Source organism: Hippichthys cyanospilos, chromosome 2 (genome assembly GCF_059441005.1).
Source record: "Hippichthys cyanospilos isolate Australia breed blue-spotted pipefish chromosome 2, RoL_Hcya_1.0, whole genome shotgun sequence".
Taxonomy (NCBI): domain Eukaryota; kingdom Metazoa; phylum Chordata; class Actinopteri; order Syngnathiformes; family Syngnathidae; genus Hippichthys; species Hippichthys cyanospilos.
Genome location: NC_142370.1, coordinates 12,711,427 through 12,728,092, shown reverse-complemented (window position 1 = coordinate 12,728,092; position 16,666 = coordinate 12,711,427). Strand labels below are relative to the sequence as shown.

Here is a 16,666-nt window from a genome sequence, read left to right as displayed (position 1 = left end):
AACTATCCAGCGATTGGATGTTTCTGCATTTTATACATGGATTAATTGGAATTGAATTGGGTTGGAATTTCTCTCAATTGTATGAAGTAAATTAAGGAGGGGCTAGGATTGAATAAAAATGTACTTCTTCATGCAGTTCTTCAGACCAGGTGTACAGAGTTGTTCAGAAAGGGAAAATATTTATTCAGCACATTTTTCTTGTGCAACAATAGCTTTAACAAACATCCTTTCAAAATATCCCTTCTGATTAGCTTCAATTAAAGAGCCTGTACACTTTTCTCTGTCAAGATTTTTTTTATTGCTGATTGAATGCATGTTCACAACAAAAGACAGCAATCATGTTAGACACATTTCAAAGGACAGATGTGTTTTTTCATCAGGTTATGTTCATTCAATTTCAGAAATTCAGACATGGTTAGCATGATCATTAATGTACTACTAGCTAGTTCCAGTTAGCAATAAATTAAATGTATATGTATATAGGTTAGCATATTAGCATCATTTGCAATTGAGGCTGTCCGCAGTTGAGTTTGTTTTTGTTTTTTGACTGATTTACCTAGACAATTGGTCATGGCATTTTATAATATACATCGTCTATTTTCTCTTATCTGATTGAGAAGGTTACAATTACTTCAGTTTCAGTTTTGCTTTCATGTAACATTGAATTGTATTGACTAGAGATCAACATTTTATCATTTAGCACATTGTGTAATTTTGATTTTACACCAGATGATGGAGGTTTGGTTATTAGTAGGCAGCTAGTCTTGTCTTATTCAAAATATTTAGTCAATGATTGATTGATTTTTTTTTCTAATCGAGGAACTAAATAAATATTTTAGGGTATATTTGAAAGACCGACCCCACACAAAACATGTTTTTCCTATCTTTTTTTCAGTTGGGGGACAATCACATTCAGTATTTTCAAACACCCACACATACTGTATCGCCCTAAGGGTATTTTTGCAAGCATTGCCAACTGCTCAATTCGAACTCGAACGCTCAACACTATATTTACTGACTCAATTTCAATAAAACCATGTGTTTATCCACGGGGGTTAAAGAGTATTTGCCTGTGAGTATTGTGATTTTGCCTGTCTGCACATGCTGCTCCACCATTTGTTTTCCAATGTCCATTGCTTTATTGGTTATAACTATACCACTATCAATGTTATTTGTTAGGTTAGCTATGGTGTTGTCCATTATGTATCAGCATTTAGCTAGAAGTGGTTCCTCGAGCAAAAATGATGGGTTTTAATACAGTTTTACATTTAGTTTGATAAGAAATCTGAATTTGAAGTGCCATTAAATGACAAAGGAATATCCCATTATCTACCAAACTATTGCTTTCTGAGAAGTTAGTTGGGATGCATTTGCTGCCACGGTACATTGCATGCATGCCGAATGTGCTTTTTTGAGACAAAGGAAAGAAAGTAAAAATTGGCCTGCAAACAGCTCGTATGTGGAAAAACGTGGTTTTGGTCCACTTGTGCCTCAAGGCAACGCTATATTAAGCAGCGCAACGTTTAGGGAAATCAAGGTAGTTTTCTTTTAACCAGTAAAACTTTGATTTTATTTGGATTAGTACATCAGGCAGAGTGACTTGTCCAAAATTTGATTTATTTTTATTTTGAGAGGAGAAGATCAAATATTTGGGAATGGATTCTAACGAGTTATACGTATCAATGTTTTGCTATGGAACAGTTGTCCCATATTATCAGTCATTTGGTGCATTAAATAAGTGTGAGTGGGTAATACCTTTAAGGAATATATTCACATAGAATATAAACCACCTGAATACTAACCACACAAAAAGAAGACATTGCTAAAATATAATGTACATTTTAGTTTGGCTGTGAATAGAATTAAGACCATTCCTAAATATTCCAGGTCACAAACTGGCTTTCATTCATACGGCCTTCATTTTTGGCACTGTGCATTTAAAAAAAAAAAAAAATAGAAAGAAATAAAGCTGCATGCAAAAGAGCTATTGTTTACATATATGACAAGACAGTAAGCATGCCAGCTAATTATACAATTCATTTTTAAAGCTATGATGTAATGTTTAGGATACATAAGTAAAATAAATCCTCCATTTTGTAGCAATTTATCAAATAAAATAGATATCTTTGTTCGTTTCAGTGAAACATCAGCAGCCCTTCCTATTAATACCTGAAGACAAAATACAGCATGATTGTACAAATGTAGGCTCAAACCAGCACTGCATACTGTAAAGTACAATACATGAATAAATAGTACCTGTAATAATTGGGCTTGAAGGGGCCGTTCTTGTTGAGGCCCATATACTTGGCCTGCTCGTCAGAGAGCTCCGTGAGGTGAGCGTCAAAGTTGGGAAGGTGCAAACTGGCCACATACTCATCTGCAGGGCAAAAGTTCCATCATCACAATCCAATTTGAATCTATTGGTGTAAAATTACTTTTTGGTTGCAGTGTGAGCGCTAATTCCAACTTTGATTTTCACCTTTTGTGAATATTTTGTTGGGTCCTTTGCTGTTTGGTTAGCTACATTATAGCATGTGTGTGTCTATGGAGTATAGCATGCTTTGCTTCATTGGGTGATGAAAGCATATATCAAGGTGCATCTTTACCCATTTTCTTTGGCAGGAGATACACGTCCTGCTTGTAACGTCCTTCTGGAGCATTGAACAACTCAATTAAGGCCAGAGCCTGCCGGCAAACAATCACACAAAAGAGAAACAGATGGAGAGTGAGAAAGCAGCCAGTCACAAACATTGCCAAGGACAACCTGATATTGTGTCATGTAGAGCTCCAGACACAGGGAAAAAAAAAGGGGCCACGTTAATAGCCTCCTGAAACCCAGTGTATTCATTTGTTTCCACTATAGTGGACATTTGTTTTTGGTCTATATCTAACGACCCATTGGAGCTACCCTACTAAGTCTGAGCATGCTTAAAAAAAAAAAAAAAAAGACATCCTGGCCTTTTCAATTATGTCTCATGTAGTTGGGTGGGATACAGTTCACTTTGCTGTCTTGCTGAGACAAAATGGACACAACAGGACAGATGAATAGGCTGCGTCTCGTATATATAAAGCTATAAAGTGACCTCGGGCAGATTTACAGTATATTTTACCCAGCAACCTCACAAAACAACACATTTGATCTGCAGGGAAAGCAGAATTCGAGTGCCATTTAAGGCAATTGGGGAGAAGGTTCTGACAGGCTGGCTTACAGGGGTCATGTGATCTAATACACACCCTGGGTCAAAAATGACGTCTATTTGTATGCACCTAACCTGCGCGTGCATGGAGAAATTTTTCTGTCTGTCATCATGGACGAAATTACTGTTTTTGTACTTGTCTATCATATGAACATTTTCGTTTGGCAACATCTGGCGGTGAGCATGTCTTTAAACTAAAGGAAAGGGTCTAGGGCCGTAGGTGGATTTTTCTTAACAGAATGTGCTTTGTCGCTACCTTGTGGCATCTACTCGTAATTACAGTACAAACCTTTCTGAATGTGTCAGCACCGATATTCGCTCATTTTGGCAGGGCACGATACATATGGCTGTAATGTGCACACAAAAAGCTAATTATTGGCCACAACATACTAAATACGAAATAGTCATACTGTGCACACAGAATCTTAATTTGTGTGTTGAATATTTGTATGAACGATTTGTACATTTTGCTTATTGTTACTGAATTAGCATTTCATGGCCTCAAATTACAATTTGTGAGGGCGTTTAAACTATATTGTGGCCATAAATTCAATTCCACATCGGGATGTCCCAATCCTGATCACATGATTGGCAATTGGGCTTCATTACCAAATTCTCAGCTGATCTGAAACAGGGAAGAAGAGCGTTTTGTTTGTGTATGTGTGTGTGTGTGTGTGTGTGTGTTTTGTTACACAGAAATTGCAAAAAATATATAACCACGTTCTATACGATCATGCAGCATCACAACACAGTGGAAGTAAATACAACCAGTGGGGGATTGTTTGGTAGTTGTCCCAGGAAGCTACCGTAAAGAGTCATGAAACAATGATTATTGTCTGTCATATGGAAAATTTGCCAAAATGTGGAAAGTGGAGCCAGTGCAATGGTGACTTGCAACGTGTGCAAATTGAGCATTTCCTGTGGCCTAAAGAATAACATTTATCACAACTAATTTAATATGCCGGAAAAGCTGTTGTGCCTCACAAAAACAACGGTTAAAACGTTTTACATTAGTTTAAACCAGTGCCCAACTAAACATACAACAGGTCTCATGTTGCGAGAGTTAAGTAAAAGAAAAAAAGACTAATCTGGATGCACTTCTTTTTCCTTCTCAATACATTGCTGAGGTATGGGACATGGATTCGGTATTGGCAGATCTTCATATAGGTGACGCAAACTGAGGTGCAAAACAAAAAAAAATGTGATCGGGAGATCCCTGGTTTGATGTCACGTCTGAGGCTCCGTAGTGGTTCATGACAAGGACCAACCTGAGTGGTGGCAGTGATGGACAACACAAAGGTGGGCACTGTGGAGCAGCTCAGATTCAGCAGGCGACCCTAAGAGAAAACGCAACAAAATTGGCCGCTATGAGTAAAATTAGTAATGCGATCAATCAAAAGCAATCTTGCCAAAGCTCTGTCACCTCGGCCAGAAGCACAACCCTCTTCCCATCGGGCCAGATGATGTGGTCCACCTGCGAGCGGACCCTCTCCCAGGTCACCTCGTGGCTGCGTAGACTGGCCTGCGTGAAGTGGGTCAGAGAGTCAGTGGGTCTTCGACGAGAGGATGAGGGAAAGACGTGCGATCGTTACCACGTCAATCTCAGTGTTTGAGTGGCCCATGTTGCACACCACGCAGCCGTTCTTCATGCGATCCAGGTGCTCTCTGGTGACAACGTTTTTGTTGCCTTTGGGAGCAAAAACATATAAGAAAGTCACAATAGACACACAATGGCACCAATAGGTTGCAGATGCAGGTGTTCCGTTCCCATTTAATGGATAGATCCCATTTTTGAAAATTATTTATGGGCTGCCCTTCATTTAAAAAAGAGTTGCCTAATTTAAAATGACTTGACAGCTCAACTTTACTGATTGTCTGAAAGATATCCAACAAACCTTGAAGAAACTACCAAGAAATTTTGCACACGTCTGATTTCAAGCTTGTGTGTGTGTGTGTGTGTGTGTGTGTGTGTGTGTGTGTGTGTTTTCCCCACGACTTACCAGTGCAAGTGATGACCACATCCATCTGCCTGATGACCTCGCTCAGTTTCACCACACGGAAGCCGTCCATGCTGATTGGGTGTGAATAACCAAACATAATCAACAACTTGAAAAAATGCCAACAATCCGAGGATATATTAATGACTTAAAAAAAAAAAAAAGAAAAAACAAGCTTTTGAACAGTTTACAAAGGCACAGTTTGAGTTGGTAAACTGAAAACTTTCTAGCTCCTTGTTATTTTTTAGTATGATGAGGAATACACAAAATAAAAGCAAAACTTATTTTATAATGTCATTGTTATCTACTTTTATAAGCAAAGGGACTAACAATTGCTAAAATGGGTAATTGTTTTTTTTTTTTTTTTCTGTGATAATAGGGTTACTACACATTTGGAAATTGAAAATTCCAAACTTATCCAACCCTTACTTATCAGATTTCATGTTTTTTTTCTTTCAGGGAAAATATGCAACAACTAGGTAAATATATCGGCGTATCACAAATAAAATATGCACACTAATCACTCATATTATCTTTATTGTAGCATATTTATTTATGGTTCAACGCTCACATTTTGTTTTTAAAAACAAAACTGTAATCAAACGCACACTGAATTATGTGCAAAACAACTATTAAAAATAAAATGAAGAATGTAAATAAATTAATCTGGGATATAAAACTAATCCTTAGAAAAAACAAGAGGCCCATGGACCTAAAGAGTCACCTGAACATGGCGGCCATTTTGGAATTCAAAATGATCCAAGAAAGTTTAAAAAAACTTAAAAACACTGTAAAGTAAAAGAAAATATAAAAAATAGATCAAATACATTGAATTGAATCTTAATATTTTAAGTAGGAGATGAGAAAAGGCCCCCATATTAAAATAAAAATAAATGACAAGCATGTCAGGTCATAAAAATTGATATGCACTGACTAAATTAGTTTAGTAAACAACTTTATTTTCTAGTTTAAAAACCTGTATTTCATTCTTTCTTATTTTTCCTTTTTCCATACTTTTTATTGCCAGGAAATTGATCAAATTGACTTGTCAAAACGATGAAGGCCATATCGTCTAGGGCTTGGCAGAATGAATAGACATGAAAAAAGCAGCACACTCACCAAGCCTGCAGGGCGCAGATAGGGTCGATCTCAGTGATGCACACGATGGCTCCCAGTGCTTTCAGAGCCGTGCAGCAGCCTTTCCCCACCTTGTCAACATGCAGGTGTATCGCAATGAATTCGAGATCACGGAAACTTTTCAGTCGGTCAATTGACACATTTAGATTTGATGACAGGATTGCTTGAGGTCTATCTTGTCAAGGATGTACAGTAAGGTGAAGACTTCCACCGAGACCTCAGTAGTGCTTTGCCGCATTTTCGTTACTTGGTCACACAGATTTTTCAAATTTGTCTTCGGTTCCTGGTCTGAATTTTGTCATTTTATCAGCACTAACAGATATAAAGAATTGGAATATTTCTACCGTATTCAAATGTATTGATATGCACCAGTAAAGACATTTTACAGAAACATTTCAGTGAATTGATGGTGATAAATCACCTCTCCATAACCGCACACCACCACTTGTTTCCCACCAAACATGATGTCCGTGGTCCTCTTCAAGCTGGCAAAAAAAAAATAAAAAATAACGCGTGAATTTGTGTGTTTGACAGACAGATAAATAAAACCTCCATGCCCACCCATCCAGGATTGATTCACGGCAGCAGTAGAGGTTGTCAAACTTCTGCTTGGTGACCGAGTCGTTCACGTTCATCGCCGGGACGCAGAGCTTGCCAGCTTTAGACAGCTGGTACAGCCTACAACGAGAAAAACAACAATGAATAGATGTGGTGGTGAGGAGTTAAAAGCTTCCTGTTTTATTGCGGCTCAAATTGACTCTTTTAAATCAAAAATATAAGAAAAAGAAAGAAATAGTCTTGGTTGATATTTAACAAAGAGTACATGTTACGGTTTGTGCAAGCTTAATGCTGACGTGCAATACAGACGCCATAGACGTGGTAATAGAACTTGCATCAGTTACAATAGTTATAACGTTTTAAGTAATGGATAAAAAAGGTGTAACAGATAAACACAAATGTTGCAGCAACACTGGTAGACAAACAATAAAACAATACAGGCATATACTAAACTGAAGTCTGTATTTTCCAATCTAGTTTTAACCGTTTCAGTACTGCAAAACTTGCGCGTCTAAGAATGAGCAGAGTGGCAACAAAAATTTCAAAGGATGCACACGTCGATGCCTTTGTGGGACTCTTCCAGCCTGTGTATCCCCGTTGCAACCGGCGAATTACACGTCATGTCTTCTAAGTCTCACCGATGAACTCCGGTGACGCTCTCCTCGACGATGCCCTGCACTTTCTTGAACACGCCGGGGTACTTCTTGTAAACCCAGTGTGTCAAGTCCCCACCGTCATCCAAGATCTGCGGAAAACGAGAGCCGAAGGTCTCTCCTCCGCAACAAGGCCTCCCCACAGCGTACCGTACCATATTGGCCTGCCAGCCCTCTGTGTTGACACAACGGTCGATGCACCACCAGAAGTCGTCCTCCGACTCGCCCTTCCAGGCAAACACGGGCACTCCTGTAGGAGGCGACATGCTGAGAGTTTCAAGTTGGTACTCGGGTAAAATTACTATACCAATAAAATCTGTGCAAGTAAAAATGAAACCGACCAAGTAAATCGTACAAGTTGAACAAAAAGTAGCAAAATTACAGTTGTGTGTGTTAAATTCCAAACTGTGACACTGTAAAGTGAATACTAAGTATGGGCCCGTTTCTCAAGACCTCCTGCTGGCACCTTGGGGGTCTTACCTGTCTCAGCCAAAGCGGCAGCCACCTCGTTTTGGGTGGAGTAGATGTTGCAGGCTGTCCAGCGACACTGAGCTCCCAGAGCCACCAAAGTCTCAATCAGCACCTTGCGGGTAATCCAGAACAACAAATTGACAAACACTCTGGAAAGGATGGCGAGGAAGTGAGGCACCTACCGCCGTCTGAGCGGTGATGTGGGTGCAGCCCACTACTTTCGCTCCCGCCAGAGGCTTCTCGCCCTGGGCCCTCTTCCTCAGGGAAATGAGGGCCGACATGTCTGGAGGAAGCAAAAACATGCACTCCTGCTGTGTGTACGGCTAGGCTCGCAAAATAGGAGTATTTTCTTTTCAACACGGAAACAACTTTACACAAAAAGCAAACTCCTCACTTTAATCAAATTCCCATGTAACATTTGGAAATCCGGGGCAGCAAATGGCATAAAAACAAACAGGCATGCACATTCGCATTAACACCTAAGGACATTTGAGTGTTTTATAAGAATTTAAATTAGGGGGCAACTAATAAGAGATTTTTTTTTAAGCCAGTGCAGAATTTGTAAGACTAAAATTCAAATAGGTGATTAAATCGTCCAATTCATTTTACAATCTTTTAGCTCTTTCAGTGCCACGGACAGGAAATCTAGTCCTTGAAAATACCTAAGTTGTGTGCCAATGGCAAGGCTTCTCGTCACAAATGTGCTTTTTTACAAAAAATAATGATTAATAATTACCATATTTTTCAGACTATAGGCCAGCAACATCCTATCTTCAACAGACTGAACATGCGTGCATGTTTAGCACCAACATTTTTATAGAAAATGGATGGATTTTCTTCAACATAATACTGCAGTTAAACTCATGATCAATACTTTCATAGCGTCTTCTTCTGTCTCCTGTTTAATTACTTTAGTCAAGAAATAACACATACACACACACACACACACACACACATATATACAGTATATATAAATATCACATATATATACAGTATGTACATATATACACACACACACACACACACACACACACATATATACAGTATATATAAATATCACATATATATACAGTATGTACATATATACACACACACACAAATATAACAATATAACAAAAAAGAACTGCAGAGGAGGCGCAGGGCTAAAATCATGAGAAAAATGTTGTGACTTATAGTCCGAAAAATATGGCACCTTTTTTGAAACACTGATTACTAAAGAACGGAATAAAGTAAAAACATACTTGTTATGACTGAAGAATAGAATGTAATATTTTATCAAATTCGGCTGGCACTCTAGGGGTAGCCTTTTCCAAAGGCAGATGGCACTGAATGAGTTAATGCCTAAAACAATAAAGATGTAAATTACAAGGAGATATTATGTTTGTCATTTGTTGCAGCGTGTTCATGTGTAAAAAATAAATTGGCAAAAGAGTGCCTGATTTTTAGATATCGCAGCTAATATCGGGCAGTTCATCAGTTGGGCCATACCTTGTGTGGACATTTTTGGAATGTAGGAAGAACCAACAAACCCATGGAAAACAACAGAGCAATACCACACAAGAAGGGCAACTGACGCAAACGTGCTTACCGCTCAACCATCCTGCTACCTCTTTTCTCGCACCGGTTATATTCGCAAGTTGCATTCACACCGGTCTTGGAAAAAGCAAAGAGCAATTCAATGCCAAAATACCTTGTTCGGCAATTTCGATCTCACGGCGGCCAAACTCGGCCTGTTTGATGTTCTTCACACAGAAGTCGCTGTTGCCCTGTGTGTTGACCTGAGCTTTGTCTCTTGGGGACGTTTCATCATCTGAGCTGTCAGTGTATGATGCGGCTGGCCGAGGAAGGAAGGAAGGACAATGAGGCCATTTTAATGAACCGTACGAATGAAGTGTATGTATGATTGAGCTTCTGAAATGCATACATAGGCTTACGCCCAACATCACCCCGGAAAAATTTCTCACAATTACACTTCAAATGACAATAACAAACCCTTTACCCTGGGACCGCCTCCCCTGGCATTGACCCCCCACCCCCCACCCCTCCCCTCCCCCCACTATTTGAGAAAGCCCCTAGGGGTATCTAAAGGCACTTCAAAGGGTGCATGAAATAATAATAGGATTCCTGTAGATATTAGCAAATCTAATTATAATGCTTTTTAGTGCTGTGATTGGAACAGTACAGCTTTCTTTTCTAATTAAGAGCAAATTAATTGTAACATGAGGCCAGTTATTGCTGAAGTATCTTATAGCAGCTCATTATTTTTATACAGATGACATTTTAATTATTAACACCGTGTACACAGATGAGCTGGAATTAAAACAGTCGGTGCCGCACAATCTATTTTGTCAATTAACAAAGTACACTCGGAGATCCCACTACATATATAGTTCCAAAGTATGATAAACCAAAAACTGATGGCATACCACTCGTTTGAACTTTTTTTTTCCCAACAAAAATGCTTTGCATTGGTTAGGGGTAAATATATTGCAGGTGCTCAATGATTGAAAAAAGGTTGAGAACCACTAGACTAGGCAACATAAAAATCAATCTAATAATAATATTTTGTCGATATCCAGTATTATTGGCCTCCAATGTAAATGCTCGCTGGGCCAGACGAAAGAACAGACGTGGTTGTGAATAGCCCGCGCGCCTTAGTTCAACCACTAGTGATGGTGGAATGCTAATATGCTAAGATGGGGCGGGTTACCTGAGCTGTAGCTGTCTGTGGACGACTGCGAGATGGAGCGAGAAAGGGAGCGGCGGCCGGCCTTGGTAGGGTATTTGCTGAACTCCTGTTTGTCCTCCGCATTGGCAAACTGGATCTACGCGAGAGGAAAAGACAACAAAAAAGGCTGCCAATGTTGCACGTCATTTTTAGAGTTTAAAAAAAAAACTTGCAGAAAAAAACCACTCTATATCAAAGGCGTTTTGTCCATTCTGTTTGAGTGTCATACACTGCATGCCTTGCTTTTGTTCATGCAGCTATTTCGAACTTAATACAAGTTACCAGAAATGCTCTGAATGGGAAATTGTGCGCTGAAAGGCAAGTACAATAATCCAACAAATGAACACAAAACAGATTGTTTCTTTAGCCTTCTAATTCCTAAACATTTGCGAGCATAAGTCTGTTCTCTTGAGAGCAAATCCACAGGACTTCAGTGACCCCTTCTTCTAAATGTTTTCATACACTGTGGAATGCTGTCAAATTTCCTCCTTATTTTAGATGTCCATAGAACGTGTTTGCACTAAAAACCAACATGCAGGTCAGCAGAGTTGACACAACACCTGGAGCACGCTATAAATCCAGGAGCACACCAACGGCAAGGACTTGTGCTTTGACAAACTCCTTCAAGGAAATTTTCTTAAATGATTCCTGACTTCAAATTTTATTAGCAGTGTCTACAGGAAAGTTAAAAAAAAAAAGATTGCTCAACCCCGGAAACTGGCTTCACAGATCATCAGAAAAACCAAGGGCAAATGCCCTCCATATTGGTTTGAAGCCTCCAATTTGGCATGATGATGATTCTGTAAATTATATGTTATATGAATGTTTTGAGGGACTTTGCTTGTATATTTGCACATTTGACTGTTTATGTCTTGCAATAACAGGCAATGCCTTCCAGAGGTCATTGAATGAATGAATGAATGAATGAATGAATGAATGAATGAATGAATATAGAAACATTTGTTGTTGATACCCTGCAGAGAGTATATAAGTATATGCAATAAACAAGTTCCTTGAACAGATATTGTGATCGGTTATTTTTAGATTTTCTGATCGGCGCTCGTGATGGGCCTCAATAATCCTGATCATGTCAATTCTAGAATTAACCCTAACTTGAAGCATTTATCTTTACCAACACTAAATCCTGAAGAAGAAAAAAAATTGTCAACGCCGTTTAGTGGGAGGTGCACTGCGTCCAGTTGAGGTGCCCTCAAAAATGATCATTCCTCACAAGGATATATCAACGTTGTTACTGGTTTTCATTCCATCTGAATCAAATCAAAATTAACACTCGTGGAATTCCAAATCATAACATGTTTTCTTTCGAGTATACGTCAATAAAAACTCAGTCTCGTTCATGACCGATTTTGTCATTGCTTTGCATATACAAAAAGTGCACCGCAGTCGTTGTATTAATTGCCTGATGACTTTGGGTTGTTAGCGGCCACTCACCCTTTCAGTGTGTGCCATCCCTGGCTGTTCTCTGCTTCTGCGTCCTCCCTGTGACATTTCGGCACCTGGCGGACCCAATGATACTCCCCCCGGAAAACCCTCCCAGAAAACCCAGGTGGGAGGCGCCCTTCACCTGTTATGCTCATTTCCAACGGCCAAGGGAAAAACACCAACACGGGGTTGGGTGAGGGAAAGAGCAAGAGAGGTAAAGATAGAGACAGAGATAAAGAGAGAGACAGAAATAAAGACAGGAAGAGAGTGAGATAAAGAGAGAGGGAATGAATGGGAGCGAACATTTGGTCCGTTTCTTGCTTTTTTCTTTCCTTATTCCTCTTTCATTCCTTTTCTTCTTGATTTCTTTTGTTTTCGTCTCCCTTCTCCTTACTTGATTTCCCTTTACTCCTCTTAATCCCTTCCTCTTTCGTTTATTCCGATATCAATTATTATTTGTGTTCGGGTGTCCTGCAGAAATGATATCAATCAGGCATTCAAATAAAGATAAAAAATGTGGGTTCTTTTGCTTGGTTAACGAACAATGATGAATACAGAAGACAATGAAGAACACGTTTTAAGAAATTTCTCCACGTTTGGTTTACAGAACAGAGGGACATTACAACCACAATAGCAAATTCTCATGGCTAAAACAGCATACATTTGAGCAAGCCTGCTTTGTTAAAAAGTAATCGGTTGGAAATGTGTCAGTTTTAATCGTGTGTCTATTAAAAAGTCATAGGTGGGCTCTTGCTAACGCTGCTAGCACCAAGTTTTGGAGTCGTCAGTACTGCACATTACTTGTTCGTTCGTGAATTGATCATCGGGTCTCTGTTTTAACAGCAAGCTGTCCAGATATCTTTTCTTCAAAATGCTATCCATTGGATGACAACAACCACAACCCTCTTCCAATCATTAATCAGTAAGGTCACAGGAAATACATATGTAATGAAAATGATTTGTTTGTAAATTCATTCATATCACAAGTCAGAGTTTTAGTAAGAATGCAGCTTGGGGTTGAAGCCCTTTGTGCAGGTAGATGAGTGTGTGGGATGAACCTTTTGTCTGCCATGGACCACTTCACTGTCCAATAGATTTTTTGGTACACAATGCCCTGGTGATAACGTACAATTAAGACATACTGAACATGCTCAGCTACAGAAGGTTTAATTTTTAAGGGGCAGCATAAATACCTGCTTTGACACATGACAGGGATCAGAAACCGCTTTCACACAGAAGGTCTGACAGAAGCGTGAAGAAAACGTTTTCCTCACTGGCCGAGTGGCAGACTTAAGCTGACTGGTGAGAGCCCACAGTCAGACCGCGTTAGCGTCTGACTGACCCAGACATCAGCCAACAGACGGTCTTACATCAACGCCTTAGCCGTTGGACTACATCTTAAAATAAATGCCTTGAGTCTCTTGAGTCACAGCGGATTACAGTACAGAACACACAAAACACGGCATGTTCACAACTATAGTCGAAGATCAGAGACAGACAGGCGGATAAAGTCACATTTTTCCAAAATAAGGTCGGATTGCTAATGACTTTGCGTACACCTCAGGATATGACTTGCAGAACCATAGAGATGAGATATTTTGCTCACCTGCTAGGCAATAAGAACAACATGTGGACTGTGTTACAATAAGAAAACATATTGGAAGTTCGGAATGCTGCAGAGAGCTTATGACAACAAAGTACTTTGTTATGAATACACGCCAGAGGCTCAAGTCCAACTGAGCAGGCACCTGCACACCGGAGAAAAGCAAGTGAATGCGCCAGTCGAACAAATGCTATAAAGCCACATATTTGACTAGTTTTTGTATATTTCAAGTCATTTGTCCACCCAAAAAAAACGAACTTTCCGTTACTGACTGAGTGAGTGAGTGAGTGAGTGAGTGAGTGAGTGAGTGAGTGAGTGAGTGAGTGAGTGAGTGAGTGAGTGAGTGAGTGAGTGAGTGAGTGAGTGGCCTTCTCCTTCCCATGGAGCCGTTACACAACCTGCCTGCTGCTAATGCTCATGAATCAACAGTTGGAAACCTTCCTGTTAAAAAGCTGGTCAAATTGACTCTTTAGTGGTTGGCCATGACCGGCCTATTTTTTTTTCTTTTTTTTCAGTTTTCTTACATGCATAAGCCTTCATTTACTGTTTGTGAGCAAACCTGAAATTCACTCACATAATCGATTTTTTTCTTTAGAAATGAACTGAGACGCCAAGCTGTGATGCTTTATTGCTTTGCCTTTAACTTGTCCGATTTTGAGCATTTTCACTCATCTTTCAAAGCCAACAGAAAATTAATTTAAAAAAATGTAGTCTATGTTTAAGTAATAAACTTTGCAGCCATATGGTTTGAACATGTTCCAAAGCTTCATGGTGCTTCATTTACCCTATGGCACCATGAAGTGGTCCAGAAACCCAAGAAGACAACATTGTTGAGATTTTTATTGCTATTTGATTATGACATGAATGTGCTTGTGTTGCTATGTACAAGTGCTTTAAGGATCATTTGTTATTCAATGTTATTTAGAAATAATAGCTTTTCCATTTTTTTTTTAACATTACCTTATTAGAAGCAATTACATCAACATGTTCCCAAACAGGGTGAATTCTCCTTTTTGCACAGGTTCAATTGCAGTGACAATGCTTAAAAAAACATTTGCAATTCCACACACAGGTGTAACAGGAGTACAAAATCTACAAAATGGGAAATGTTTCGATTGCTTAACGTACGTTTTTCAGTTGCTCATGTAAGTAAGATTGTTTGTATTTAGTCTAGGCTTTTTCTCCTCCCACACTCACTAGTCTTGGTTTGTTTTCCCTATATTTTTGCAAAACTATTCAGTTAGTTAAATTTTTCCTTGGATGCAAGCCTTCTCTGTGTCTGCACTTCTGGGATGCGCACTAACTGTTGACTGTGCCCAACACAGCTTATGTCAGGGCATTTGTTGACAAACAATGGACAGGTTGTCAGTCACTGTCGAGACAAATAGGAAAAACTGGTCTGGGTGTTCATTGATAGTCATTGCCGGGTTACAAGTCAATCAGGGCTGGGTATTATGAGGGAAATGTGTATTTTCCCACTGCAACAAATGTACTTAAAGGTTGGATTTTATTGAGGGATTTTTTCCTTAAATTTTGGTCATATGTATTTGAAATATTGGAAGCTAATTAACACATCTTAACGAGAATGCAGCACAGACAATCTTCACTTCTGAACATAATGTTCCTTAACGATGCTAACAGGCAAACGTGTTCTAAAACTGTGGGAGGAAACACGCAAGCGCAGGGTGAATATACAAACATGAAACCCAACTCAATCGTGCTAACAATTCGTCCCACGCCTTGCTCAGCCGTACATACGACGTTATCATCTAACTCTACTGCGGCAGTACCAAGAGGACCAGGAAACGCCCCCCCACCCAGACTCGTAATGCGGCGGCGCTCTCCACCTCCCTCGCTGGCTGGCTAAGTGATGGCGGGACACCGCGTCCTACTCCTTACCTTTTTCACGGACTTGAGCGTAGGGACGGCGGTGAAGGCGGCGGAGGGCATCTCCCCGACGTTCATGTTCACATCGCTGCTGTTCTTGCTGACGGTCATAGTCGAGTATTTCTCCGCTACGTTTTCCGTCTCCTTGACGTATTTGGTGCCTTGTTTGACCTCCACCATTCCTTCGGACGCCGCCGAGTCGCTCATTGCGTCCGCAGAGTGTGGTGTCCCGTTTCGGGGAACGACGGAGGGAATGCCCACCAACAAACAGCACGCCTGCCACAAATTACTATTTAACTCCGTAAAGGAATACAGCTATTTAGGCTCTTTTGGGTCCTAATGACTTTGTTTGAAGGCACTTGCTCGAGTGCACAAGCATCCGTCCGCAAGGAGGCTGCATCTCCGTCGGGAGAGAAAAGGAAGGGGGGGGGGGGGGGGGGCTAAGCGAGGGAGCAAACAGGTCACCTGAGCTCTTGTCAACGGCGGGGGGTAGTCTCCATCAGCTCTGTAGAGGAAGGCAAAGCAATCAAACCAACTAAAGCCATTATCGCACTTCGTTGTTTTGGAATACAGTAATGACTTAGTGCGACAGTCGTAGTTCCATGGTTTCCATGGTTACAAAATGGGTTGTTGTTGCTGTCACCCCTACCCCTGTAACAATAGCTCCGCCCTATTTGCCATGATTGGTCGAATGTGAAACCGTGAGGCCAACCTCGCTTCAAAAAAGTGAGGGGATGTGCACTGCGGTGGAACCTCAACTCAACAAAATGACAGGATTGTTTGACTTTGATTTTCTGGGCATTCGTGGGACTGTGATTGTCGAACATTGTCCGTTTCCATGGTTACACAGCATGATTTCACGCACTTCTCCGGAAGTCCCGTAATAGTCCCGCCCTCTCCACCAAGACCGGTCGATTGTCAACTAGCGGCTCTGAAAGTGGGCTGACCAACTCGTGAAACACGATAGTTGTACACAAATGGGTTTGACAACC

The 16,666-nt window shown here is 40.3% G+C and overlaps 1 protein-coding gene across 3 annotated transcripts; it reads right to left on the bottom strand.

Annotated features, from left to right (window-relative positions):
* Positions 1–274: 274 nt before the first annotated feature.
* On the bottom strand, positions 275–16,256 carry ahcyl1 (adenosylhomocysteinase like 1). 3 transcript variants are annotated; one of them, XM_088407743.1, is made up of 18 exons: positions 16,140–16,256; positions 15,687–15,950; positions 10,724–10,838; positions 9,704–9,847; positions 8,196–8,296; positions 8,023–8,125; positions 7,698–7,792; positions 7,528–7,634; positions 6,893–7,009; positions 6,753–6,816; positions 6,314–6,402; positions 5,198–5,268; positions 4,790–4,884; positions 4,621–4,719; positions 4,466–4,534; positions 2,607–2,685; positions 2,257–2,377; positions 275–2,169 (listed from the first exon to the last, which is right to left on the bottom strand). In XM_088407743.1, exons 2-18 carry the CDS (start codon positions 15,879–15,881, stop codon positions 2,163–2,165), a joined length of 1,671 nt encoding a protein of 556 aa, XP_088263869.1. In that variant the 5' UTR covers positions 15,882–15,950; positions 16,140–16,256; the 3' UTR covers positions 275–2,162. The 3 variants fall into 3 exon arrangements, with proteins under 3 accessions (XP_088263869.1, XP_088263868.1, XP_088263870.1); XM_088407742.1 differs by lacking the exon at positions 16,140–16,256 and having other exon boundaries at positions 15,687–16,090; XM_088407744.1 differs by lacking the exons at positions 15,687–15,950; positions 16,140–16,256 and adding an exon at positions 12,194–12,356.
* Positions 16,257–16,666: the final 410 nt, after the last annotated feature.